Here is a 27,607-nt window from a genome sequence, read left to right as displayed (position 1 = left end):
ACTTTACTTAGTATGAAATAAATGTATTACTTTTTACTAGGGAAGTCATCGTGAATCAGGAGTGACTCCTGCATTAAACACACACACACACACACACACACAGAGATACACACACACACACACACACACACACACACACACAGAACAGTCAGTAAAAGGATTAATTTCTGCAATTAATGCAGTGGTTTCTCCAAAAACATTACTTTTACAGTAAGCATAGATACTGTCTGAGCTGGTGATTGAGATGCTGAGAGATTTCAGGATGAAGCTGAAGTTTTGACAATGTTGCAACAGATGAATCATTATCAGACTGATGTTTCTTCTTCTTTAGAAAATGTAACTGTTACATACACAGAAAATATCTTCTCAGTCTTATGAGTACATATGTTTTATTCTGCTTTTATTGCTTTTCTGAACTTCCAGATACATACATACATACATACATACATACATATATATATATACACAGCAAAATCCCCAGTGTTAATTTAACACTCTGATGCCCTGTCCACACGGACACGGGTATTTTTATAACCGTGACTTTTTTTATGCGGTTCGGCCTTTCGTCCACACGAAAACGCAGTTTCAGGGCACCGAAACCGAACATTTTTGAAAACTACGGCCAGGGTGAGCATTTTCAGAAACGCCGGTTGCAGTGTTGTCGTGTGGACAGTATAACCGGGGTTTTTGCCTTGCGACGTCAGAGTGTGCGCCGTTATCCGCTGTGTTTGACGTCAGATTGTGCGCTGCTGCCTGCTTCTGATTGGCCAAGGTGACTTTACAATTTGGGTTATATCGCCACCTGCTGGTGTGACATGCTCTTACAGCGCTTGATAGCACGTTTTTGCGTTTTCATGTGGACAGGATTTTTTTTTTAAACGCAGGAGGAAAAACTCCGGTTATAAAAATACCCGTGTCCGTGTGGACTAGGCCTGAGTGTGGACTCATATAAACACTGAAGCGGTGTTAAAAGTAACACTGAAGCAGAGTTGAAGTTAATGAGATAATTAAGAAGTTAATTGAGTTATGATTGACCATTATTGAAAACACCTGATGTTAACAAGCAGACTCACCAAACAAGAAAATCACAATTTGTGTGTCACCATTATAGTGGTCAGTGTTTGCTTTAGTTGGGATCTTGAACCTTCAGCTATTTACTTTAGACTATCATAGATCTGTTTATCTGAATATGCTGTTTATCACCGTTGTTGAGATTCATACGCTGATTCTTGTTATCTGTGTATGACTAAAATAAAGACTCTTTAATTAAAAAAATAAATAAAATCAGAATAACTTGCAAGAGATGGCTACGAAATGTATAGAAAATGTAGATGCTTGTTAACATCAGGTGTCTTCAAAAATGGTCAATCATAACTCAATTAACTGCTTAATTATCTCATTAACTTCAACTCTGCTTCGGTGTTACTTTTAACACTGCTTCAGTGTTTATATGAGTCCACACTCAGAGTGTTAAATTAACACTGGGGATTTTGCTGTATATATATATATATATATATATATATATATATATATATATATATATATATATATAAAATTATTTTATTTTTTTTACAAAAAATTTGACTAGAAAAAAAGCTGTGTTGCGAAGGAATATATATATATATATATGTGTGTGTGTGTGTGTGCGTGTGAGTGTGTATATATAGATATTTAGAAGGGAATATGAATCTATATATTTATTTAAACAAATATATGTTTTAGGACTGAGGCATATTCAGTTCAATACATTATTTGTATTGCATTTTTTCTTTTCTTTACAATTAGCCCAGTGAGCAAATAAATTACTTATAATATATAATAAATTAGTTATGTTTTACCTCTCATTCGGCAGCTTTTGAAAACCAGCATGACTGTCACTAGCAGATATGAACAAGCTGCCAGCACAGAACTGAGTATGTTGAGGACAGAGATCTGAGATTCTGAATGAAACACTGAAAAGAGACACACAAGCATTTTATCATGGACTGTATCTGAACAAAAACATATGAAGAAATAAATCAGCTCATACATACAGCAGTGTTCATTTGAGACTCCTCTGACTGAGATCCAGCTCTTGGGTGACTCTCCTCTCGTCGGGTGTTTGCAGTAGTAGAAACCCTCATGTGACTTTGAGACAGTGGTGATGTTCATCTCTGTAGTTTGATTCTGGATGAGTGATCCATCTTTATAGAAATCAGCTCTGAGGTTTGCTGGGGTTGTATTTTGATATAAACAGCGCAGAATCAGATGATCTCCTTCAGTCACAGGATGAACAGGACTCTCCAGAATCACACCAGCTACAGAAACAGAGCAAACACGCACTGATCACATAAAAAGTTTAATTATATAAATGATTACATTTTTAGTACCGCCCCAGCTAGAATTTCTTTGTTAGAACAATGGTAATGTTCTTAGAACATATTTAGAACAATGTTTTTAGTGGGTAGCTTTATTTTTGTTCCCAGAACATTCTCTCAAAAGATAGAATAACGTTCTCTAAACACATTCAAAAAATGTTTATTCATAAAATTATTAGAACATTATCCCCTAACTAATTAGGGTTTAAGCAGAGTTTTAGATGTTGATGCCTGTTTCAAAGTAATAGTTTGATTTGATGTCACCATAATGGTGGTAAGTGTTGGCTTTAGTTGTGCATTTTGACACTTGTCTTGTTAGTGTTGTTTTTTAGCTGCTATAATCTTTTTTATGGCCAAAACATTATATTATTTATTAAAGTGATTCAATGAGTTATCAGTCTGAGACACAGGTGAATGTAAAGCATATAATTCCATAAATTTTAAAAAAAACTTTTCTTTGTCACACAAACATCAAGACTTTAATATGAAAGTCATATGACAACATATGACTTTCAACTATGGTGACATGCAGCAATGTATTTTGGGTACGTCATACAAAACTCATCCATGGCACCCAGAATGCATTGAGGCATGAAGCATGTCACCATTGTTGAAATTCATACACAAATTCTTGAGGTCTCTGTGTTACAAAGAGGTTCTTGAACAAAGTACACTGTTAGCAATTGATGTAATTTTACAGTACATTTTACAACAATACACTGTATTCATGGTTTTTATTGTAAATGCAAATGCATGATGGGAAATTGATGGACAGTCCTGTAATATTATTGTAAGCATTGTTTTACAGACACCACAAAGCATTGTGGGATAGCATTAAAACTGGTACTTTCATATTCTTACTAACATAAAAAAGTCCAGTTTCCATATTAGTATAATGTTACTTTAAGGTTAGTAAAATGTTCCTGCAACATTCTCTCAGTCATTCAAACACCTGCTGTGAACAAGCAAGAAAGAAAGAGAAATAAGAACAAACTACAACTTTCTTCAGCCACAACTCCACAAACAGCATTACCAGCTTCACTTATAGTAATACTAACCAGAATGATTTTATTTCTGTCATGCATCTACAGAAGGTCTTATTGAGAATTCACAGAGGTTAAGATGTTGATGTCTTATTGAAAATGTTTTTTTGAGATCACCATCATAGAGATCAGGGTTTGCTTCAGTTGTGCTCTTGGCCCTCAACTTTTGCTGCAATACTTTTCTTTCTGCAGCAGTTGCAGTTGTTTTCAGAAAACATTTCTGCATATATAAAGCAGATCAGCAAGTCTGTTTTAATAGAAATCTACTGACTGCACTAAAATGGTTTACGTGAACCAACTGATATAAAAATAAGCAAATTAAAACACTGTAGTATGAAACACTGTTGTGTTCATATACTGATGTTTAACAGTGTATAAATATTGTCTTTGCTAACTTTTTGTTTAAAATATGTTTTAGGTTATTTATAAGCTCACAGACATCAACATTTGGCGTATGAAACCCAACAATGGTGACATGTTTCCTGCCAGCATACAAAATATGATCATGGCTCCCAGCATGCATTTCTGCAATTCTGTTTTTCTGGATTGTCACCACTGTTGAGGATTGTACGACAACAATACAAAATACAACATTTTATTGTATTAATGCTACTGTAATCACAGCAACACTGCTGTATAAACACAGAATTTTATTGTATTATATCAACAGTATGTTTCTTGTGTATTATTCGCTGTAAATTCACGGCAATTAGTTACCAGGAGTTTCCTGTAAAAAAACAATACATTTTTAACAGTGTGACAACTAATTGCCGTGAATTTACACCAAGTAATATACAAGAAATATACTGTATTTTTACAGGAGTTTCCTGTAAAAATACAATACATTTTTAACAGTGTAACTAAAAGAAAAATATATATATGATATAAATCTGCAGGATCCTATGCATTGCAACACTATTTTCCATAGTCACTAACATTAAATAGCACATGATGAAATTTTTAACATCAGCAAATAACCCACATCACCTGATGATTTTTTTTAATGTTGACTGTTTGCCGTAACAAACATAGGAAGAGCAGTTAGACAAAAAGTAACATTGAAATGAGTCATACTGCCTAAGTACTGATCACCATAATGCTGACGTCAATATAAACTTTCAATAAACCATCAACACCTCTGTTAATCTCTATAAGAACTTTTTTACATTTATGAAAGAAATAAAGTCAATCTTGTTTATAATAAGTGAAAATGGTAATACTGTTTTTAGAGTTATTTACTCTGGAGTTTGACATCAAACAAAGGTTGGTTTTTCACTTTCAACCAACATTTGACTTCTGAGCCCCATCTAGTGTAATGGAAAGCTTTATAAGAATTTTAGAGGATAATGTTCTATCAATGTTATCAATAGACATTTTTAAAATGTTTTTAGAGAATGTTATCCTACCTTTTAAATAACATTCTGGGAACTAAAATAAAATTTGCAGCTGAAAACATTCCCAGAACATGGAAAAAAGGGCTTCCTCGTTGAGTGTTTTTCGTCCACTGATGATTAATCAACCTGTTTCCTGCATTGCTTGTAAACTGATTGTAAAATGATTAAATACAGAACCAACGACTCACAGTGTACAGTGATATTAACCGGATGATGTTTCTCTCCAGATTCAGACTCACACCAGTACACTCCAGTGTCTGATGGGACGATGGAGCTGAATGTAAATGTAGATCCTCCACGTAATGAACAATCTTCCAGCCGTCCACCGTCTGTGTATCTTTTCACTCTCCATCCAGTAGAGTTACTCTGCTCCTCACAGCTCAGAGAAAGAGAGACAGATGTGAAGTGTTGACTTCTGCTGGGACTGACGATCAGAGAGACTGGAGGAGAAACACCTGAGAAGACAATCACAGCTGCAGAGTTTCAGATTTGAGTATAGAAATTATCTTGATTAGATATGAACCGATAGTTTAAGTTCTGTTTGAACTCACCAGTGACCCACAGCAGCTGTGTGTTGCTGAACTGTGTTTTATAGACTGATTTCTCTCTCTCTGCTCTGCACACATAAACTCCTGTGTGATTTAGAGCAACAGAACTGACCGTGTAGTTTCCTCCTGCTCCTCTGCTGCTGTCTGAGAGCAGATCATACTGATCTGGAGAACCATAAAATGGATATTAAATGGTATTTTGGGCTTGAATAAAATCAGCTAATCAGAAGTTAGCACATGAAGCACATTATAACTTACCTGGTGAGACAGTTAAAGTGAACCATCTGAACATCCAGCCTGTAGAGTAACTGTGAACCTCACAGATCAGAGTCACTGGATCTCCTTCAGTCAGCCAGTTCTGTGGAGAAACACTTAAAACTGCTCTGGGATCTGAAACAGAGAAATTAGTCATTAATAACGTTAAATGCAGAGGTGGAAAGAGTACAAAAAAATTCTACTCAAGTAAAAGTACCATTACATTAATGAAATTTTACTTAAGTACAAGTAAAAGTACCAGTCTAAAAATCTACTCAAGTAAAAGTAAAAAGTAGCTCATTTAAACTTTACTCAGAGTAAAAATTACTTAGTTACATTTAACAGTGGGAGGGAGTCAAAATGGGACAGGCCAAGGGTGTCAAACTCAGTTCCTGGAGGGCCACAGTCCTGCACAGTTTAGATATAACCCTAATTAAACACACCTGATCCAGCTAATCTAATCATTTAGGTTTATTTGAAAACTACATGATATGTGTGCTGGAGCAGGGTTAGAACTAAACTCTGCAGGGCTACGGCCCTCCAGGAACTGAGTTTGACACCCCTGGGATAGGCCTATTAATCTCAAACTAGTTGTTTTTAATTAAAGAAATCAGTTATTTAGAATAATAAAACATTTGGGCTGTTACCAGGCAAATCAGTATCAACAAACTCATCTTTTAATGCAGAGGAAATGCAGAAAATTCATTGGAAGTGGCATTTAGATGTATTACACTGTTTAGTGCAGGACAAGAATGCATTTAACCTGCAGTTACAAATGCATGAATAATGTTTTGATATACAAGACATAAAATGTTGAATACTCATTTGAAATAAGAAATTAATTATTTAAAAAAATCAAAAGATACTTTAAATGTGAAATTAAAATGGCCAGTATGTGTCAGCAAGTCACTGTTAATGAGTCATTGCGATTGAACCAAATCATTTAAACGGTTGATTCATTCAGGAACGAAACACTGTCACGTTGCTCAGAGACGCAAAACTGTGCTTTGGTGGCTGTGTTTGGAATTATTTTCTGTTGTAGAAATAGAGCTAAAAAAGGCAATATGGTGTCTAAAATGCAAGTATCTTAATTAACTTGTTTACTGAACTGTTATATATATGTATGTATATATTCATGATGATTTTTGGAGGAAACGATGGCATTCTTTGTGTGATTTTGATTTAATATATGAAATGATATAAATATGTGAATTTTCTGCCCCTATATCTTCAATTTTGTGATCATTCTAAATGCATTTTAGGAGACTGAATCACACAGTGAAAGAACGCACTATAAATGCGCCCGCACATCATTAAAACAAAAATAGCACACTCCTCACCACGGTCTTTTTAGCTAATTTGTGCAAACCTCTTGCTAAAATGTCAAAGCTTCATTTTAACCATCAATGCAACGATGCAATTATTTAGCTTACCTCTACATTCTTGCGAAGGGTTGATGTCTTGTCGAGATTTTATAAGCTGCTAGTTTGGTCTTCCTAGGCAAGTACAGTTAACACTGCATAATAGAGCATAAATATGGCCAGGGGTTCACTTCATTTCCTTCGAGTTCAACTTCAGAATATGACGGGGTTTCGTTTTCAGCGGTGTCTGCACCACTAACGCCTGTTTTGTCCGTCTGCATCTTTCTTGTGATTTTAGCGCCAGTTTGCCCTCCTGCCCATTATGCCGTAGTTTCCAGGGAGCGATTTTTTTTTTTTTTTTTTTACTCAGTAATTAATGTGTTTTAAAATGTAGCGAAGTACAATACTTCAAACAAAATATAATTAAGTAAAAGTAAAATTACAGATTTAAAAAATTACTTTAAAAAGTATTAGTACATAAAAAAGCTACTCAATTACAGTAACGCGAGTAAATGTAATTCGTTACTTTCCACCTCTGGTTAAATGTGTGTTTGTGTGAGTATGAAGAGATGATGAAACTCACCTGATACTGTCAGTGTAACTGCATCACTCTCTTGTGTCCTGCATGATCCTTCTGTCTCTGATCCTTCACAGGTGTATTTACCTGCGTCAGACTCAGTAACAGACATGATTGTGTGTTCCTGTAGTTTACTGACAAACCTGAATCTACCTTCTTTATACCAGCTGTATCTCCAGCTAGTGACTCCTTCATCATATATGTCACATCTGAGAGTAACTTTCTCTCCTCTGAATACATGATGAGCAGGTTTAATGGTCACTTTGGGTTTTGGTCTTTCTGTACAATGACAAAAGTTCAGAATGAAAATAATGTTCTGGTTTTAATGTACACAGCAAAATCCCTACACTGTAAAAAATTGTGCCGTTAAATAACAGTCATTTCCTGGCAGCAGGGGTGCCAGTAAAGTACTGTTAATTTACAGCTCTCAATCATTAATTTACCGTTCTCATTTTTTTTTTTTTTACAGTATTTTACTGTAAATTCTACCATGGAAATTAACTCCACTCCCACTGCTTCAAACAGTTCGAGTTTTTAAAACTAGCATTCCTACGATGTTATTACTATGAACTTATTTCATTTGAGTTCACTGAAAAGGAATATTTCTTAATATAAAACTGTAAACACTTAATGTGTAGTAGAAAAGTAACTAAATACATGAGTTTTACTCAAAACACTGCAGTTCATTGTCAGCTAATAGCACACATGTATGTGCTGAAATACTTAACACAGAGATCACCACTGTATCAGCGACTCCACGTTTACTGTCTTTATATAAAGGAGCAGAAAATCAGAATCTGTGGCTCATCATTGACTGAAGCACAGGCTCTACTCTCCAGCACAATGGTGAACAACAAAACTACATTAACAGATCTTTAAACCCCACAACAAAATCCTCAGTTTTGAATGAACACTTATAATGTGTGCACACTACAGAGTGTTTGAGTAACACTGAATCAGTGAAGTTAATGAGATAATTCTGTGATTAACTGATGATTGAGCATTAGTGATAAACACCTGCTATTAACAAACAGAATCGCTGAAGGAAAAAGAAACACAAGAACTACAACTGACTTCAGCCACAGCCTTAGATGAAATCAACTGAAATAAAAGAATTCATCAAACCTCTCAAGATCTGATTAAACAACTCCTAAAACATCTTCACCAGATTCACATTACTAACCAGACTGTCTTTATTTCTGTCAGATGTCTACAGAAGATCTTAATGAGAGTTACAGAGGTTTAGGTGTTTTTTTTCACTACCATGATGGAGATCAATGTTTAATTTAGTTGGCCTCTTGAACAGTGACTTTTTAAAACTAAGTTGTTGTTTTTTTTACATACTGTAACAATGTGTCTTTGGAACTTGTTATAGCAAAAAAGTCAGCTACAAAGAAAACCTGGTATTGTTGTACAAACACACATTCTCTTATTTCTTGTCCTATCCTGTGTCCCTTCTCTTATCGAATGTTGATACTACAGCAAAAGAGCACTGCTGAGGCATAAGTTATGAAAGACTTAAGAAAATATCACTTATTTAAAACAAAAAAAAACCTTTTTTGAAATTTAGACAGACACATCAAGAATCAGCGTATGAATCACAGCAATGGTGACAATCCACAAAATAAATAAACAGTTGAGTTCTGAACATCACAAAACATGCTACTAAAACAAAGACGAAAAGCAAAAATATAAGCACATAAGAATTCTAGAAAATAAGTGGACAGTTCAGGGGCATAATTTATTCATGCTGCAATGCATGCTGGGATTCATTGATGAGTTTTATCCTGTGCTGGTACCCAGCATGCATCGCATCATGAACTTTTTGATTGTCACCATTGTTGAGATTCATATGCTGATTGTTGATGTCTCTCTTTGAGTGTTGTCGAAGCTGAAGCTCAAAATTTTTCAAACCAACCTGTTCTTTTATTCCTATGTTCTGGTTATCATATTACGGTTGTGATTTTCTCATTTGGAGACTCTGCTTGTTAACATCAGGTGTCTTCAATAATGGTCAATCATAACTCAATTAACTTCTTAATTATCTCATTAACTTCAACTCTGCTTCAGTGTTACTTTTAACACTGCTTCAGTGTTTATATGAGTCCACACTCAGAGTGTTAAATTAACACTGGAGATTTTGCTGAACACAGTTACTTGATTGTAAAACAGTGATGCTAAAGCAGATTAGACTGAAAAGCTCTCACTCTCAGCTTGTTACATATTCACTTTTTAACCCATAGGGTACGCCTTTAGTGTCATTTTTTGACATACAGGGTACTTCATTGCTTAAATAAAAATACTTTGGTATCAATTGCTGCCTGAAGAACATGGGAATTTTATTGCCCTGTTAAATTATATATTGGGTAATGATTTTGACAATATATTAAGTCTATTTAGTATTATTCAGCAGCTTTATCGCTTGCTCAGGAGCAAATTACACCCCTCCATCCCCAGCTCAAAAATGCATACAAAGAATTAAAGACTAAATTCAGACTAAATTCATTCAGACTGATGAATCTGAGTTTTATATGAACGCTAAATAAAGCCATCGGGTTGATGTGTGCGTTTATATGTCACAAGCTTCAAATTGGAATTGATTTTTACATGCACACACTGATTTGAGTCTTTTCTCCAGAGAAACTCCCATCCATTCTGTGACTGAATCAACTTACATCTCAGAGTAACTGAGTCTCCAGTGAACACTGAACTCTGTGGCTCAACAGTCAGAGTTGGTTTAGGAGGACCTGTCAATATATCGTCAGTGTGATCATTTATGAAAGGTTTTCAGCAGAAGATCTTGTCTCCTCACTGGTAAATCATTGATGTATTTTGGTTTCACAGACAATGCAAAAAATATCACTGCAAGCAGCAATTACAGGAATGAACAAGTTTACCATCCTCATGAAAATACTTAAAAGACAACAAAGTAAAAAACCCACAACCTCTGAATTAACAACCCTAAATACTAAGTATAATCAATCTTACACACACAAACAAGCATAACGAATTCACTTCACAATATTAGGTCGCTGTTTTATGAACATGTAAAACTGTATCGCACACATAGTGGTAAATTTATTCATCATACAGATGCAGTTTTTTCATATATGTTGCACTGTACAGCCCTGCTTTAAAGGGATAGTTCACTCAAAAATGTAAATTACGCCATGATTTACTCACCCTCAAGCCATCCTAGATGTATATGACATTTTCCTTTCAGACAAATGCAATGGGAGTTGTATTAAATAATGTCGCTTCAGAAGGCCTTTATAAACCCCCTTGAGCTATGTGTACTTCATTTATAATGGATGGGTCCTATTTTATTTTATTTTTTACTTTAAATGTTGGGTTGACATCCACTCACATTGTAAAGCATGGATTAGCTAGACATAATACAACTCCGATTATATTTTTCTGAAGGAAAATGTCATATACACCTACTGTAGGGTGGCTTGTGTCAGGGGCGTAGATTACGTGGGGGACGTGCCCCCCCCCCCCCCACTTTTAATATCATGTAAATTCGCCCCCCCCCCCCCACTTTCTCGGTCAAGTGTGTTCGTATAGAGGTTTTTAAGAGCTGGTGTGAAAAAATTAGAATTTAAACTCAAAGAGACCGGACAGTCTGCGCATGACCTGGTATTTTATTCGGACCCAAAAGGCGAGATGAACATCACTGAACGCTAAACTCCTGCAGTGTGTGTGTGTGTGTGTGTGTTTCATTCATACTCGAAGCCGGAGGGCACTCTCACGCAGAAAAACATACCAGGAAATACCTAATATGGGCAACAGTGTCCAGCTATCGCTGTATGAAAACAGTTGTTTTCACAGAAAAACCTTGTATACAGTCTATGAGAAAAACAGACACTTTTGGAAACACGAACACATTAAACATACGATTGTGACAATATGTGTTTTTTCAAGTCATCTCCAGCAGGAGATAAATAAAGTATAAGAAAAATGCTATTATTACAGTATAAAAACTATTCTGCCTTATTATGTGATAAAAAAAAAGTGTTTGTTATATATAAACTAATCATTATAATTTGTTATTGTCCAGCAGTTATAGATTTCTAAGCCAATTAAAAGCTAGAAATTACAGAAAAATTTGCCTATAGTATCCACCACTAGTCAAAAGTTTTTGAACAGTAAGTTTGTTAATGTTTTTAAAAATATTTATACTAGTCTATTTAAAATAACTGTTTTCTATTTGAATATATTTCAAAATGTAATTTATTGAGATTTCAAAGCTGATTTTTTTTGCCTCATTACTCCAGTCACACAAATTCGGATATTCTGATTTGCTGCTCAAAAAAATAAAATAAAAAACTTATGATAATGTTGAAAACAGCGGAGTAGAATTTTTCAGGTTTCTTTATTGAATAGAAAGTTCAGAAGAACAGCATTTATCTGAATTAGAAATATTTTGTTAAATGATGTCCTTTTGTTCAATTTGAAGAAACCTTGCTAAATAAAAGTATTCATTACTATAATTTATTTTCCAATGTATATATATATATATATATATATATATATATATGGTGACTCTAAGCTTTTGAATGGTATAGGGTGTAATGTTGCGAAAGCTTTTTATTTCACATAAGTGCTGAACTTTGGATCATTCTATTCATCAAAGAATACTGAAAAAAATGTACTTGTCTGTTTTAAATATTGATAATCAGCAAATCAGCAAATTAGAATGATTTCTGAAGGATGTGACACTGAAGACTGGAGTAATGATGCTCAAAATTCAGTTTTAAATCACAGGAATAAATAACATTTTATTATTTTATTATTTTGTTATTTTAAATAATAAAAATATTTCAAATAAATGCAGGCTTGGTGAGCAGAAGAGACTTCTTTAAAAACATAAAAAATCTTACTGTTCCAAAACTGTTGACTGGTAGGCTATATAGATAGAAACATTATATTGTAATATTATATATATTATATATATATTTCTGTCCCCCTCACTTCTGAAAAGATAGCTACGCCCCTGGCTTGAGGGTGAGTAAATCATGGGGTAATTTTCTTTTTTGGGTGATCTCTTTAAGAGCGTAGTATAAGTAGGCACATTGGGATATCACTAGTGTTTAATAAACTGGCAACATTTCTGAGCAGTAGGTTGTGCTGTCACTAAACCTCATATCTATGCTCAGATGACTGGACCAACTAGTCATAAAGTTTAGTCCAATAAGAAAAACCATTGCTGAGATGCATCATGACAAACCTTTCGCGAGACTTTGTTAGAAGAGGGAGGCAAATTGGTTTAAAGCAGACATAACACACACAGCTTCTGTCAATTTAATGTTAACCTTAAGTACCTATAGAGTAGTAATGCATCCTTCATAAGAATTTTTAGTTTTATCAGATTTATAAAAGACGGATATAACTGTACTGCTTCTATCTGATGAAGGAGTGGATGCCAAGTTGCCATATACTTCAGACTGATATTAATTATATTATTACATGATTTCTTGTTTGACTATTAATCAAGTTATGGCAAGTGTGAAATGTGTAACCTTATGTGCGCTTATGAGATATTAAAGAATCCTGTTCTACCCTGTATTTTTTTTCCTCAAGATTAACGTCCACATATTATGCGTGTGTATCCAACCGTAATGATAAGACACTCGCCAGTGTTAGAAAGCCCTGAATTTTATATAAGTTCTCTGTGTATGTGTGTTAGTATCTGTCTGTACAGGGAGAAGCTCAGACAGTCCCAGGACAAACGATCAACTGTCAGTGTCCAGCGTATCAGATATACGTCTTTGGAGAGTTTATCTAGGTTTTGGAATCAATCAGAATTTTGTTGACTTATGTATTGACGCAATTAGTATCCTCTGTCAGGGTATAACTGTGGTTGATTTTGAGTTGTACGGGGGCGGACTACGAACTCCATCGAGAGTACTGAAGCTGACTTCTGCTGATGAAATTGCAAACTATTTTCTTCAAGTAAAATTATTATTATTAATTGAAATCATCTCTGACTCCTGGTCTTCATTGCGACATATCTGGTCCTTGGGTTTTAACTGTAAATTCCCCTACACTGAAAACAAGTTGAGCTCCTGGAGGCGTGCCGTGGGCGGAGCTAAAGAGTCAATCACGCAAAGCTTTTGTGTAGCAATGGTCTGCAAGCTGTGACATCGAAATAAATAAAACAGGAACGTAAACTTTATTTACCTAAATTAACTATGGCTAAAAATCAGACCCTGTCATATACAGGAGCATCTCAATAAATTTGAATGTCGTGGAAAAGTTTATTTCAGTAATTCAACTCAAATTGTGATGATTTTGGCTCACATTTAACAAAAACCCACCACGACATTCTAATTTATTGAGATGCACCTGTATATTCAACCCAGAATTGGATCTTAAGTCTGACAGTGAACAGCAAGAACAACAGCACCAACAACATCTACAGCAGGACGTCTCTATCTATCTTATTTTTCAACATGGAAGTAAGCCATTTTCTGTGAATGTGCAAGACTTCCAGTTCATTAGCCTCTGTAGGGAAATTATCAGATTAATAACAACATGCAATAAACACTAAATCTGTTTGCACTACAAACCTGTGAGTTCATAATCAAGATAATACATTAACATAATACTGTAAGATACTCCAGTTTGCAATATCAAGCAGCAAAATTATCCGTTTTGTACAGCTAAAAATAGCTGGAAGACAGACACATAAAATGTACAAATTACAGGAAAAATAAGGTGGAAATGGTAACTGCTGTAATTATTCGCTTAGGGCGGTTATTGTGTAAATGACTTTAATGATGTCGTCGTAATTTTTTCTGTGCTCAAAAACAAAATGTAAAATCCTTCTTGACTCAAACAAGTCCTGTGCAGCGTTGTTGATGACTTCTGTTACCAGAATGAAGCGTGTTTATGGGCTTTTGCTCGAGCTCTGGTTGATGTGTGCACAAGGAATCCTGCTTTTTATTACGTCATACAGGGTCAGACTCAAAAGAAAAACTTTCAGAAAATTATAAGAACCCTGATGGAGTGTATTTGGCAGAGAAATACTCATACATTTTTTGGAAATAATGACCATGTTTGACACAAGAATCCAGCTTTTCAAAAGTGTAAATAAGTCAGAATACATGAAATAGCATTAGACTTCACCTTTAAAAAACTGCATAATATGAAGAAGTAGGGCATCACTCAAAAACACGCTAAACATCTGTTTATGAAGAGATGATGAACCTCACCTGATACTGTCAGTGTAACTGCATCACTCTCTTGTGTCCTGCGTGATCCTTCTGTCTCTGATCCTTCACAGGTGTATTTACCTGCATCAGACTCAGTAACAGACCTGATTGTGAGTTCTGGCTGATAATTGAATTCAAAGTCTGAACCTTCTTTATACCAGTTGTAGCTCCAGCTAGTGACTCCTTCATCATATATCTCACATCTGAGAGTGACTGTCTCTCCTCTGAATACATGTTGAGCAGGTTTAATGGTCACTTTAGGTTTAGGTCTTTCTGTACAATGACAACAATTCACAATGATAAAATATGACAGTAAAAAATATAAAAATCAGCTGTTTTTAGTGGATAAACAGTTTCTGCCTCTAGTCACAACACACAAATAACTTGTTAAAAAATGTGTATTTAAAATCATTATAGAAAGATTCCTTTTCACAGCTAGTTTGGAACAGTGTAGAATCACTCATGTGAATATGTGATGAGATTCACTCACCTTCAGTGTGTGCAGAGTGGACGCTTGAAATCAGCACTAAAACACAGAGAATAACTCACTAGAATGAGAACATGGAGCTGATATTGTGTATTTTACATTAGTTATATAAAGGTAGACTATTCTTCCGTTGCTTGTAAAACACCATCATTTTACGCTCAAATGTTTCTCAGCTTCCGGTGGGCAGCAACGCACGCACGCTACTTCGCTCTCATGTCGTTCTGAGAGTGTAAAAATAACTCCTTCTAAATGCCCTAAATTTAATGCTACCTCGTGAAAACTCCTGGGGAACAAATTGCAAGAAGCCCATCTAATGAACCTGCGCTCTGGGACAACCACACAGAAGTGTGTCCGCAAAACAAAGAGGAAGGAAGGCCACGTGACAAACAAATGCACAATGACAGGGAGCGATATGGAGAGAAGCCTTAAATCAATGATCATTAACTTCAAAGACAACATCTCCAAACAAATAGGAGGGCTCTGCACAGACGTGGCCAAAATGACGACTGAGATGATTCAAATGAGAGAAGATCTGAAAGGTATACGCTCCGATCTGCACTAGGCCCAGGATAACGTCAAAGAAGCTGAGCAAAGAATAAATAATTTGGAAGAACGGGAAGAAGTTACCACAGAGCTGCTGAGAAAAATGGTGAAAGAGCAAAAGGAAATGTCTGAAAAAATAGAATATTTGGAAAACAAATCAAGACTAGATAATATCCGCATATATGGAATCCAAGAAGGCCTAGAAACAAATGATACAATTGGCTTTGTTACAACGTTACTTACAGAAAAGCTGGATATCCCATCTGACATTATCCAGATCGTTGCAGCGCACCGTTCGATGGCACAGCGACCTGCTCGAGATGCAACGCCCAGGACCATGGTGATTCGGTTTATGCAGTGGAATACAAGGCAACGGGTTTTGATCAAAAAAAGAAATACGGATTGGAGCAAGCCGCATCTACTTCTCCCAAGATTTTCCAAGTAAGATACAAAAAGAACGAAGCCGATACTTTCAGCTGAGGAAAGTTTTAAAAGAGAAAAACATTAAATCCCACATAATATATCCGTCTTTATAGTCTTTATAGATGGAAACGCGGTGACCTATGGTACACTCGAAGAAGCAGATTCGGAACTATGGAATAAGGGTATACTGCAAAGTGGAGATGAGATTGATCCCCAGCCGCGCCGTGCCACTGCGCACAGAACATACACTGACCCGGAGTAGGAATCGTGAGAACGCACGAGGAGCAGAAGCGAAGACACTTAAGGTATGGAGATACAAAATAAAAAAATGTATGAAGATTTTTTTACTCATGGAGAGGCTCCTAGTTTGGTCATCGCTTTTGGAAAAAACTATTAAAACTGAGCCCGCCACCACGTGGAAATGCCCTAGAGGCCTGTTTTTTTGTTTTTGTTTTTTTTTTAGGGTTGGGGTGGCAAATGAGGGCAGACATTAGAAGGAATACAAATTTATTTAGCAGCCCACCACCTTTAGTGGGACGGTATAAGTCTCACCGCTCAGCCATGATACAGTGGCTGAGAACAGATGCTTTTTTGCCCACAAACTAACAACAATGTGGAAACTTTTGTGTGACCCTGTTGACGTTACAGATCTTGGAAGTTCACAGGGGTTTTTTTATTTTTATTTTTTTATGGGCACTCTTACTATGTTTTAAGTATGCTTTAGATAATTTAACTATACAGCAACGTCTCAACATTTGGAAAAATAATAAATAAATATGTGAACACATCACCGTTAATGTAAATGGTATTAATAATGAAATAAAGAGAAGCAATGTAATACAGAGACTTAAAAAGTTAGGTGACATTATTTTCTTACAGGAAACACACTTGAGTCAAGGGGAACATGAGAAATTGAAGAGATTAGCTGGAACACAAATTTTTTCATCTTCATATACATCAGCTAAAAGAGGGATACCGGTGCTCCTTAATAAAAATGTAAGATTCATTAAAGATAGGTGTATCAGGGAAAAACAAGGGAGATTTGTTTTCTTACGGGGAGAAATAGATGGCCAATTAGTAACACTCATTAATGTATATAACCCACCAGGAGAGGGGGTTGCCCTTATGAAGAGAATCCTCTATCTGTTAATGTCTGAGGCAAGCAGCAACATGAAGCCTACCCGGAAGTGCGAAAAACTGCAATACATCGAAAATCCGCCAGGGGAAGGTCCCAAAAGGACTTGGAGGAATGTCCGTTTTCACAGCATAAATTCATGTTTTTACAAGTTGGTCCCATGGACTTTTATTGTATTTTTCGATAGCTTCCGAGTGCCTGACAACTGTGAGGGGGGTGATTTTTTTTCTAACTCGTTAGTTTAGATCGTATTTAGATATAAAATATATGATAATAAGGGTGTGGTTAACTTTGAGTGACAGCTTGATTGACAGCCGACAAGGCAGCGCCACGGAGAATGACAAAAAGAAGCGCCATTTTTTAATACAGTTGACATATAATACTACTGTTTCTGTATCATGAAATGTAGTTTTAAGAGGTTTTCAGGCGAGAATGTAGTTGTTTAAAGCTCAAATCTGTGGTTTATTTAAAGATTTATGAAAATTTTATCCAGTTGATCCAGCCACGACCGGGCGCTCGGCGTTCATGTACCCCGCCTGAAGCAGTCTTTCCTCGGCTAGACCTTCTAAAGTTTGCCGCCAATGCTGCGGATTCTGGCGTCTCTGTAGTGGTTAAACATGAGATATAATTCATATTGTGTATATCTAATGGGCGATTTTTGGTCTCGTAAATCTATAATTATTTCCCTGGACAATCGTTTTGGCTGAGGGGAAGTTTCATAACTTCATAAGCTATTTAAATTTACCGATGTATGGTTAGACTAGAGCGCTGACTTTGTATGTTTAACTGAATTGTTTGCTTTATTTGTATAGCTTCTTATACCTTTTACTTATACTTTTATAATGGCTAATATTGATACAACTGAAATTTAACAAAAAGAGACTGGGTTGAGTTTTGTCATTTTAAATTTTAATACAACGAAGATGATCTGTAATGTTGTTTACTGCAAAATCTGTTGTTTAGTACAAATGCACATATTGCCTGGACCATAAAATGTTTAATATTTTTATATTATATTTAAAATGAAAAGAGGCAGTTTTGTGTTTTATATTTTGTTTTTTCATAAATAGGCAAACGTTATGTGTAGTCGAATATAATCAATATGCGTTGCCTGAACCACATTTGTGTGGCTATAATGTTTAAGATTTCTTTTAATGAAAACGAAAATAGTTAGTATGGTGTTTTATAACATATTTCGTTGCCTAAAATATACACAGAGATAACCGAATTTGCAGAGCGAGCTGAGTGAAGCGCGCTCCATCAGAAGGTGGGCGGGGTTAGGATTTCCCAAGATTTTCCAAGATGGCGCAGCCCATACCCCCCATAAACGGCTTCAAACCCGTTCTTCAAATAGTCTATGGGTGACGTCACAGACGCTTTGTCCATATTTTTTACATTATTAACTATAATGGGAGGGGACCTTAATTTAGTGATGAACCAAAAGATAGATACTACGAGTAGAATAAAACATAAATCAGAACCATCAGCCAAACTACTAAGGGAAGCAAAATTAGAAATGGGACTGTTAGATGTTTGGCGTTATCTCAACCCAAAGGATAGAACCTTCACCTTTTACTCTGATGCACATAAAGTCTTCAAGTCTTCAAGATTGGACTATTTTTTATGTTAAAGCATGATCTCTCTAAGGTGATTACTTGTGAGATTGTTCCTTTTCTATTGGCAGACCATTCCTCAGTTGTTATTGAACTAAATTTGAATAGGGCGTCAAAAATAAGTGTCTGGAGTTTTAATAATTCATTACTTATGGATCAAATGTTTAAAGAAAAAATGACAGAGGTTATTAAAGCATTTCTTGAGATAAATGATAATAGTGAAATAAATCCGGTATTATTATGGTAAACAGCTAAAGCAACCCTAAGAGGAGAGATAATAGCATACTCATCTTGGAGGAAAAAACTGAGAGAATAAACAAAAGTTAATAGAGAACAAAATACAAAAGTTGCAAGAATTAAAAGGGAGAGATAAAACAATAGAAAAAGAACTGAATGATGTAAAAAAAAGAATTAGAGAGTATTAATTCAGAGGATTTGGTTTTTTTTTTTTACTTTTGCTAAACAATTATTTTATGATAATAGCCCTAAAGCCCAACGAATCCTGGCCTCCAAAATAAAAAAGAACAAAGAAAAAGTTGCAATTAATATCATTATGGATAATGGGCTAGGGGCACAAGATGGCACCGGTGAGCTTCAGCGACGCAAGTGTGTGCATACTTATTTCCGGTCCTGCGACGCTCGCATTTACTATAAGGGAAACTTACATACGAAACTTGGCTAGATGGATATAATTAATGTTTTTCAAATTTAACAGCGAATAGTGGTATATCAAAGACACGAGGAAACATCCTCCCTAAATTTTTGCGTACCTCTGTGTGGAAATTAATGAAGATACAACGCGGAGATGGCTTTATTCTTCTGTTGATTATGCAGATCAGCGTCAGAATCAGGTTAATCAGTCCACAGGGATTTCTTCTTTCAAACACAAACCACTCAAATATGCAATACTTTACATTTTCGGATAGCTGATTTTGTTTTGACTGTTAAATATAAGATCATAAGGTTTCTGACTGTCAAACGAGACAGATATTTCTGATAAACTATGTATGTTTAATAACTTTATTTGATAACAGTTTATAACTGTGTACAATTTAACATGCTATTATGGTAGGTTTGCATTAATTAATTAAAAGATCGCTGTTTGCATTCTTGTGTGTTTTTATCAATGTTTATCTGTTTTGTAAAATATCTGCAGCATAAATAATTTTGTCTATAAGCAGCGCATGTATTTTGTTACGAATTCTTCAGATAAAACAAGTATTAAAATTAATCATGTGTTAGATGTATTATTTTACAGCCCGTTTTTTTTTTCATTTCAAAATGTGTGATGCAAAGTTGACTATGTCAAATAATAAAATATGTTGTGAAAATGATGATGAAACAAACTAATGTATGTGCACAATTGAGAAATGTGAAGATAAATCACAGCCCATGTCTCACAAGGTGAACATTTCATTAAACAAAAAAATAATAATCAATGTAATACAAACATTTTCGAGAAATAAGTAATTTTTACATTTACATAATTGGTAAAGTAAAATAAATTATGTATCTGTGTGTACACACCATGAGTTCAATTTTCATTTCGTGAACAGTAGGGAACATTAGTGTATTTAATTAATTCACCAGACCCAAACATACACAGTTTCAAATGCACTGGCTCAGTTAACATTTATAGAATAGTAATAATAACAGTGTAAATCTTATTTGCATTTGAAGTGATATTATAAATCCTGTAAACATATATAGAAGGTAATATTTGGATTTCTCCGGTTCTCTGCACTGGTGTTTAGCACAAACAGAAATATCTACGCACACACTCGCAAGAAAACTCTCAGAAATTATTATGAAAACCTTTATAATCCAGAAGTAAATAATTTGGTTAAGCAGACAATTTCAAGTTATTTAGATAAATTAAGCTTAGTATCGGTGACTAAAGCTCAAAATGAAAATTTTGTAAATAATATAACCCAAACGGAAATAATAAAAACTATTGAAAATGGAAAACTGGGTAAATGCCCTGGAGAAGATGGTTATACTTATGAATTCTATAAAGATTATAAATACTTTATAGTAACAGTTTTACATAGTGTGTTCAGTGAGGTGTTATAAACAGGAAAATGGCCAGACAACAGACAAATGCAATTATAACAGTTATAGCTAAAGAAGGGAAAGACCCAAAACAATGTTCATCGTATAGGCCAATCTCACTCTTGAATGTTGATCAGAAAATATTTATGTCGATTATGGCAAATAGACTCTCGGATATTTTACCTTTTATTATAAATCTGGACCAAACAGGATTTGTCAAAAACAAATTCCTCAGTGACAATGTAGGTCGAACTCTTGATGTCATTGATTATTTTAGAAAAACAAAACATTACATTAGATGCTGAAAAAGCATTTGACCGAGTATCTTGGCCTTATCTGTTTGCAGTTTTGAATAAATTTGGCTTTCACAAGAAATTTATTATTTTTATGATGGGCATGTAATGATTCAGCAGCCAGAGTGAAAGCCATTGGTTCGCTATCAAAACCCTTTCAGATAAAAAGAGGGGTAAAACAGGGTGACCCGCTCTCTCCACAGATATTTGCCTTGTGCATTGAGCCATTGGCAGAATGCATAAGGTCAAGCATGTGTATAAAGGGCGTTAAGATACAAGATGAAAAACATAAACTTGCATTATATGTGGACGATGTTATAATATTCTTAACTGACATATATAAATCATTACCGGAAAATATGGGGCCATCTCGGGCTATAAATTAAACTCACTTTTATTTTATAAAATTGGATGCAATCTCCCGACAGAATTTAAGAAAAGGTTTAAGTTAAAATGGGATGAGAACAAAATAAAATACTTAGGCATTACAATTCCCAAAGAAATTGACAAATTATATTTATGTAATTATAAAGTTTTGGAAAACTCCTTAAAGCAGGATTTTAAGCATTGGAAAATTTTGCCGGTTACGATAGGAATTATATAGCAATTATAAAAATGAATGTACTTCCACGTTTTTTTTTCAGAACCTTCCCTTGTATCTAACAAGTTCATTCTTTAAGGAGTGGGAAAGAATGCTAGGAAAGTTTATTTGGGATGAAAAGAAACCAAGGGTTAAACTCATATTTTTACAACAAAATAGGGAACAGGGGTGGGGGGTTACCAAAATTGAATCTTTATTATCATGCAGCCGAAGTTAAAAGCATTTTAGTTTTGATGAATAATAAAATGAATCCTAAATGGAAAACTATTTAGAACAAATTTGGTAGACTCATCCATCTCACTAATTTTCTCAGGACAAACGGCAGAAAGGGTTAAACATTTGAATCACTCTATTTACCATACATGGAAAAGATGGAAAAGATTAGGTAAAATTATGAAAATAAAATCTGATATGGTTTGCCTGAGGGAAATTAGTCAGGACCCAGATTTCATTCCAAATCGTATGGATGATATTTTCAGGATATGGGAAACGAAAGGACTCACAAGATTCCATAAAATGTTCAAAGATCATGCAGTTGATGCACTTGAAAATCTATCTAAGGATTATAACCTTCCAAGTTATCTCCAAGTAAGGAGCTATATAATAACAAATATACAGTCTTTTCAAGACCCTAATCCTATCGTGGAACATATCCTGAAAGTCTATGAAAAGCCAAGTTTTAAAAATGTAACGGGATAAATTTATAATATTCTAAATAATAGTAATGATAACCAAAATAATAATTGGGAATAAGACATTGGAATAACAGTGACCGAAGAGGAGTGGAGTCAGGCATGTAAAAAGGTTTTCTGTTATGTAAAGTCCCTCTATTGGCAGGAATATGCGTGGAAAATATTGGTTAGATTCTTTAGAACACCCCTGAAAATTAGTAAATATATAAACCAAACACAATATTGTTGGAGAGAGTGTGGTGAATGCAATGTTGATTTGGCTCATGTCCTTTACACTTGCTCAAAAATCCAGCCATATTGGGTTAGTGTGTTGGAATTAATGAAGCAAATTTGTGGTCAAAATACTAATTTTGAACAACTACATGCCATGCTTGGCATACAGCCGAAAGGTTTAAACAAAGAAAATTATTATATCTTCTGGGTGTTGAGAACTACTGCTATTAAAAAAATAACTCGTGGTTGAAAAAAAACATGCCCAGTCGAATTGCAGAGGTCCTGAAAAAGAAGGGCAAACACTGCAAATACTGACTCTTTGCATAAATGTCATGTAATTGTCGATAAAAGCCTTTGAAATGTATGAAGTGCTTGGAAACTGATCCACCCAGGTTAGATAAATGGATTGAGGCTGTTGAAAACTTGTATGAAAATGAAATTATAACGCATAAGATGAGAGGCAAAATAAAGTTATTCAAGATTAGATGGTTCGCATATGCTAATCAAATGCATTGAAAAACAAAAACCAAGCATGGATTGGGACTACAATTAGAGGAGGAATGGAAGTAATCTCTGTGATATATGATGTAGCCATATGGATATGTGTATGTATGTTTGTTAACAAGTATAGATGGATTTATGTATGTATGCATAAGAATGTATATGTAAGTTAGTACGAATGTATATATAGGTGTATATGTGCTATACGTCTGTGTAAGAATGTATATATATATGGCCGGCAGCCATATCACCCTGGAGCCCAAGACCGGTTTCCCACTGAAGCTAAGCAGGGCTGAGCCTGGTCAGTACCTGGATGGGAGACCTCCTGAGAAAACTAGGTTGCTGCTGGAAGAGGTGCTAGTGAGGCCAATAGGGGGTGCTCACCCTGTGGTCTGTGTGGGTCCTAGTGCCCCAGTGTAGTGATGGGGACACTATACTGTCAACAAGCACCGTCCTTCGGATGAGACGTTAAACCGAGGTCCTGACTCTCTGTGGTCATTAAAAATCCCATGATGTCTTTCGAAAAGAGTAGAGGTGTGACCTCGGCATCCTGGCTAAATTTGCCCATTGGCCTCTGACCATCATGGCCTCCTAACAATCCCCATATCTGCTGATTGGCTTCATCACTCTGTCTCCTCTCCACCAGTAAGCTGGTGTGTGGTGGGCGTTCTGGCGCACTATGGCTGCCGTCGCATCATCCAGGTGGATGCTGCACACTGGTGGTGGATGAGGAGATACCCCCAGACTATGTAAAGCGCTTTGAGTGCCTAGAAAAGCGCTATATAAATGTAATGAATTATTTCTATTAATTATTATATATATATATATATATATATATATATATATATATATATATATATATATATATATATATATATATATATATATATATATATATATATATATATATATATATATATATATACAGTCGTGGCCAAAAGTTTTGAGAATTACATAAATATTGGAAATTGGAAAAGTTGCTGCTTAAGTTTTTATAATAGCAATTTGCATGTACTCCAGAATGTTATGAAGAGTGATCAGATGAATTGCATAGTCCTTCTTTGCCATGAAAATTAACTTAATCCCAAAAAAACCTTTCCACTGCATTTCATTGCTGTCATTAAAGGACCTGCTGAGATCATTTCAGTAATCGTCTTGTTAACTCAGGTGAGAATGTTGACGAGCACAAGGCTGGAGATCATTATGTCAGGCTGATTGGGTTAGAATGGCAGACTTGACATGTTAAAAGGAGAGTGATGCTTGAAATCATTGTTCTTCCATTGTTAACCATGGTGACCTGCAAAGAAACGCGTGCAGCCATCATTGTGTTGCATAAAAATGGCTTCACAGGCAAGGATATTGTGGCTACTAAGATTGCACCTAAATCAACAATTTATAGGATCATCAAGAACTTCAAGTAAAGAGGTTCAGTTCTTGTAAAGAAGGCTTCAGGGCGTCCAAGAAAGTCCAGCAAGTGCCAGGATTGTCTCCTAAAGAGGATTCAGCTGCGGGATCGGAGTGCCACCAGTGCAGAGCTTGCTCAGGAATGGCAGCAGGCAGGTGAACGCATCTGCACACACAGTGAGGCCAAGACTTCTGGAAGATGGCCTGGTGTCAAGAAGGGCAGCAAAGAAGCCACTTCTCTCCAAAAAAACATCAGGAACAGATTGATCTTCTGCAGAAAGTATAGTGAATGGACTGCTGAGGACTGGGGCAAAGTCATATTCTCCGATGAAGCCCCTTTCCGATTGTTTGGGGCATCTGGAAAAAGGCTTGTCCGGAGAAGGAAAGGTGAGTGCTACCATCAGTCCTGTGTCCTGCCAACAGTAAAGCATCCTGACACCATTCATGTGTGGGGTTGCTTCTCATCCAAGGGAGTGGGCTCACTCACAATTCTGCCCAAAAAGCCATGAATAAAGAATGGGACCAAAACACCCTCCAACAGCAACTGGAGGGTTTCATCCAACAATCCAACAACAGTTTGAAAGTGAAGTGACATTCAGCCAAGTATGGTGACCCATACTCAGAATTTGTGCTCTGCATTTAACCCATCCGAAATGCACACACACAGAGCAGTGAACACACACACACACTGTGAGCACACACCCGGAGCAGTGGGCAGCCATTTATGCTGCGGCGCCCGGGGAGCAGTTGGGGGTTCAATGCCTTGCTCAAGGGCACCTAAGTCGTGGTATTGAAGGTGGAGAGAGAACTGTACATGCACTCCCCCCAACCACAATTCCTGCCGGCCCGGGACTCGAACTCACAACCTTTCGATTGGGAGTCCGACTCTCTAACCATTAGGCCACGACTTCCCTTTAAAAGAAGAGATGACTTGACCCCGACGTGATTTGAACACGCAACCTTTTGATCTGGAGTCAGACGCGCTACCATTGCACCACGAGGTCTTCGTAGCATGGTGAAGAACAATGCATTTTCCAGCACGATGGAGCACTGTGCCATAAGGCAAAGGTGATAACTAAGTGGCTCGGGGACCAGAATGTTGAAATTTTGGGTCCATGGCCTGGAAACTCCCCAGATCTTAATCCCATTGAGAACTTGTGGTCAATCCTCAAGAGGCAGGTGGACAAACAAAAACCCACTAATTCTGACAAACTCCAAGAAGTGATTATGAAAGAATGGGTTGCTATCAGTCAGGATTTGGCCCAGAAGTTGATTGAGAGCATGCCCAGTCGAATTGCAGAGGTCCTGAAAAAGAAGGGCCAACACTGCAAATACTGACTCTTTGCATAAATGTCATGTAATTGTCGATAAAAGCCTTTGAAATGTATGAAGTGCTTGTAATTATATTTCAGTACATTACAGAAACAACTGAAACAAAGATCTAAAAGCAGTTTAGCAGCAAACTTTTTGAAAACTAATATTTATGTAATTCTCAAAACTTTTGGCCACGACTGTGTATATATATATTTATATATATATATATATATATATATATATATATATATATATATATATATATATATATATATATATATATATATATATATATATATATATATATGTATGGGGGTATGTATGCATATATATTTCCTTTCCTCAGGTTTTTTTAATTTTATCTCACTGGGTGTAGAAAAGGGGAGAGAAGGGGGAAGAAAGGGGAAAGAGAAAGGAAAAAAAGGAGAGAAAATATTGTGTCGACGTATGATTTCAATATGAAAAATGCCACAATAAAAAGTAAAAAAAAAAAAAAAAAATTCTGCTTCACAACATACAATAGTTTTGTGTCAGTATCTGAATAAAATGTCAATATTTAGCTTAAGGTATTTTTTTTTACATCATCATAGCAGAAAATGTAATCCCAAGCAGAGTAATAAAGATAAACTCTTTCTAATGACATACCAGTGAACAATTAGTTAAAGCTTCTGTGCAAAACAAACCAACAGAACTGACTCAACAAACACTATTACAAAGATCAATCAATAAATCATTTAATAAACTCATTGACTGATCAAAACACAACTGATTGCATTTCTCTTTCACATGCGGCACTAACTGCACACTTACTCCCTCAAGCTCAGACAGATATATCATGGAAGGACAGGACAAGAAAATAAAAATGCAGGAACACTAAATCACTTGATTCTATTCACAATATAAAAGCAATTAAAATCACTGAAATACATCAAGAGAAAGCAGTACTCACAGAGCACAAGAGGAAGAAGACCGAGCTCCATACTGACCGAATAATGACAGACAGTTAAAGACTCAAGACTTCCTGATACCTACAGTCAACATAATGACTCATTAAAGACATTCAAACACACCTCATGTGTTAGAGAAAAAATAAATAATTTGAGAATGTGGATCTTTTTTAGAAAATATCACCGAGCTCAAACTGAACAAACCAAACCACAAGAATGAGCTCATGTCTATCTGTTTCTATTCTATCACACCTCTGACGCTGATGGTGATGAGTTTGGCTCTGATATATTTGTACCTCTGAACACAGAATCATATTCATACACCAAGACAAGGGATTTTAATGATTCTTATGTCTGTTCCTCACTGCAATGGCAAATACAAAAGTGTAATTCAACATGACAATCGTCACAGTGCAGCACAGGGCCGGCGCTAGCCATTTGGGTGCCCTAAGCACAAATGCTTGGCAGTGCCCCCCACCCCCTTATCCGTCCCTTATCCGTCATTGTCTTGTGTACTTCATTGCAGTGTCTCTTCAAGTCCTCCTTGGACATTCCGTTCACTTTGCTGAAGTCAAGCAGCACTCCATATTTTTCTTTGACTTGATTCATGGTCTCAAACCTCTCCTGTAGTGACATT

The 27,607-nt window shown here is 35.8% G+C and overlaps 1 protein-coding gene and 1 non-coding gene across 2 annotated transcripts; both read right to left on the bottom strand.

Moving 5' to 3' along the window:
• Positions 1-207: 207 nt before the first annotated feature.
• On the bottom strand, positions 208-27,012 carry LOC132123073 (sialoadhesin-like). Its single transcript, XM_059533600.1, has 10 exons — positions 26,973-27,012; positions 15,243-15,278; positions 14,753-15,025; positions 7,542-7,814; positions 5,601-5,732; positions 5,346-5,507; positions 4,983-5,249; positions 2,034-2,297; positions 1,839-1,952; positions 208-340 (listed from the first exon to the last, which is right to left on the bottom strand). Exons 1-10 carry the CDS (start codon positions 27,001-27,003, stop codon positions 306-308), a joined length of 1,587 nt encoding a protein of 528 aa, XP_059389583.1. The 5' UTR covers positions 27,004-27,012; the 3' UTR covers positions 208-305.
• trnaw-cca (transfer RNA tryptophan (anticodon CCA)) lies at positions 25,642-25,713 on the bottom strand. The gene has a single exon. It is a non-coding gene; the product is annotated as a tRNA-Trp (tRNA).
• Positions 27,013-27,607: the final 595 nt, after the last annotated feature.

Source organism: Carassius carassius, chromosome 41 (genome assembly GCF_963082965.1).
Source record: "Carassius carassius chromosome 41, fCarCar2.1, whole genome shotgun sequence".
Taxonomy (NCBI): Eukaryota; Metazoa; Chordata; class Actinopteri; order Cypriniformes; family Cyprinidae; genus Carassius; species Carassius carassius.
The sequence above is the reverse complement of the archived record's forward strand: the minus strand, read 5'-3'. Positions and strand labels throughout refer to the sequence as shown.

What these genes read in the sequence shown, in the direction of transcription:
- LOC132123073 (XM_059533600.1), bottom strand. Translation starts at nt 27,003, where the DNA reads ATGGAGCTCGGTCTTCTTCCTCTTGTGCTCT. An exon ending in ACAGCTGCTGTGGGTCACTG is followed by an intron (nt 5,250 to 5,345) that starts GTGAGTTCAAAC and finishes TTGTCTTCTCAG; the next exon opens with GTGTTTCTCCTCCAGTCTCT. An exon ending in AGTCTCAAATGAACACTGCT is followed by an intron (nt 1,953 to 2,033) that starts GTATGTATGAGC and finishes GTCTCTTTTCAG; the next exon opens with TGTTTCATTCAGAATCTCAG.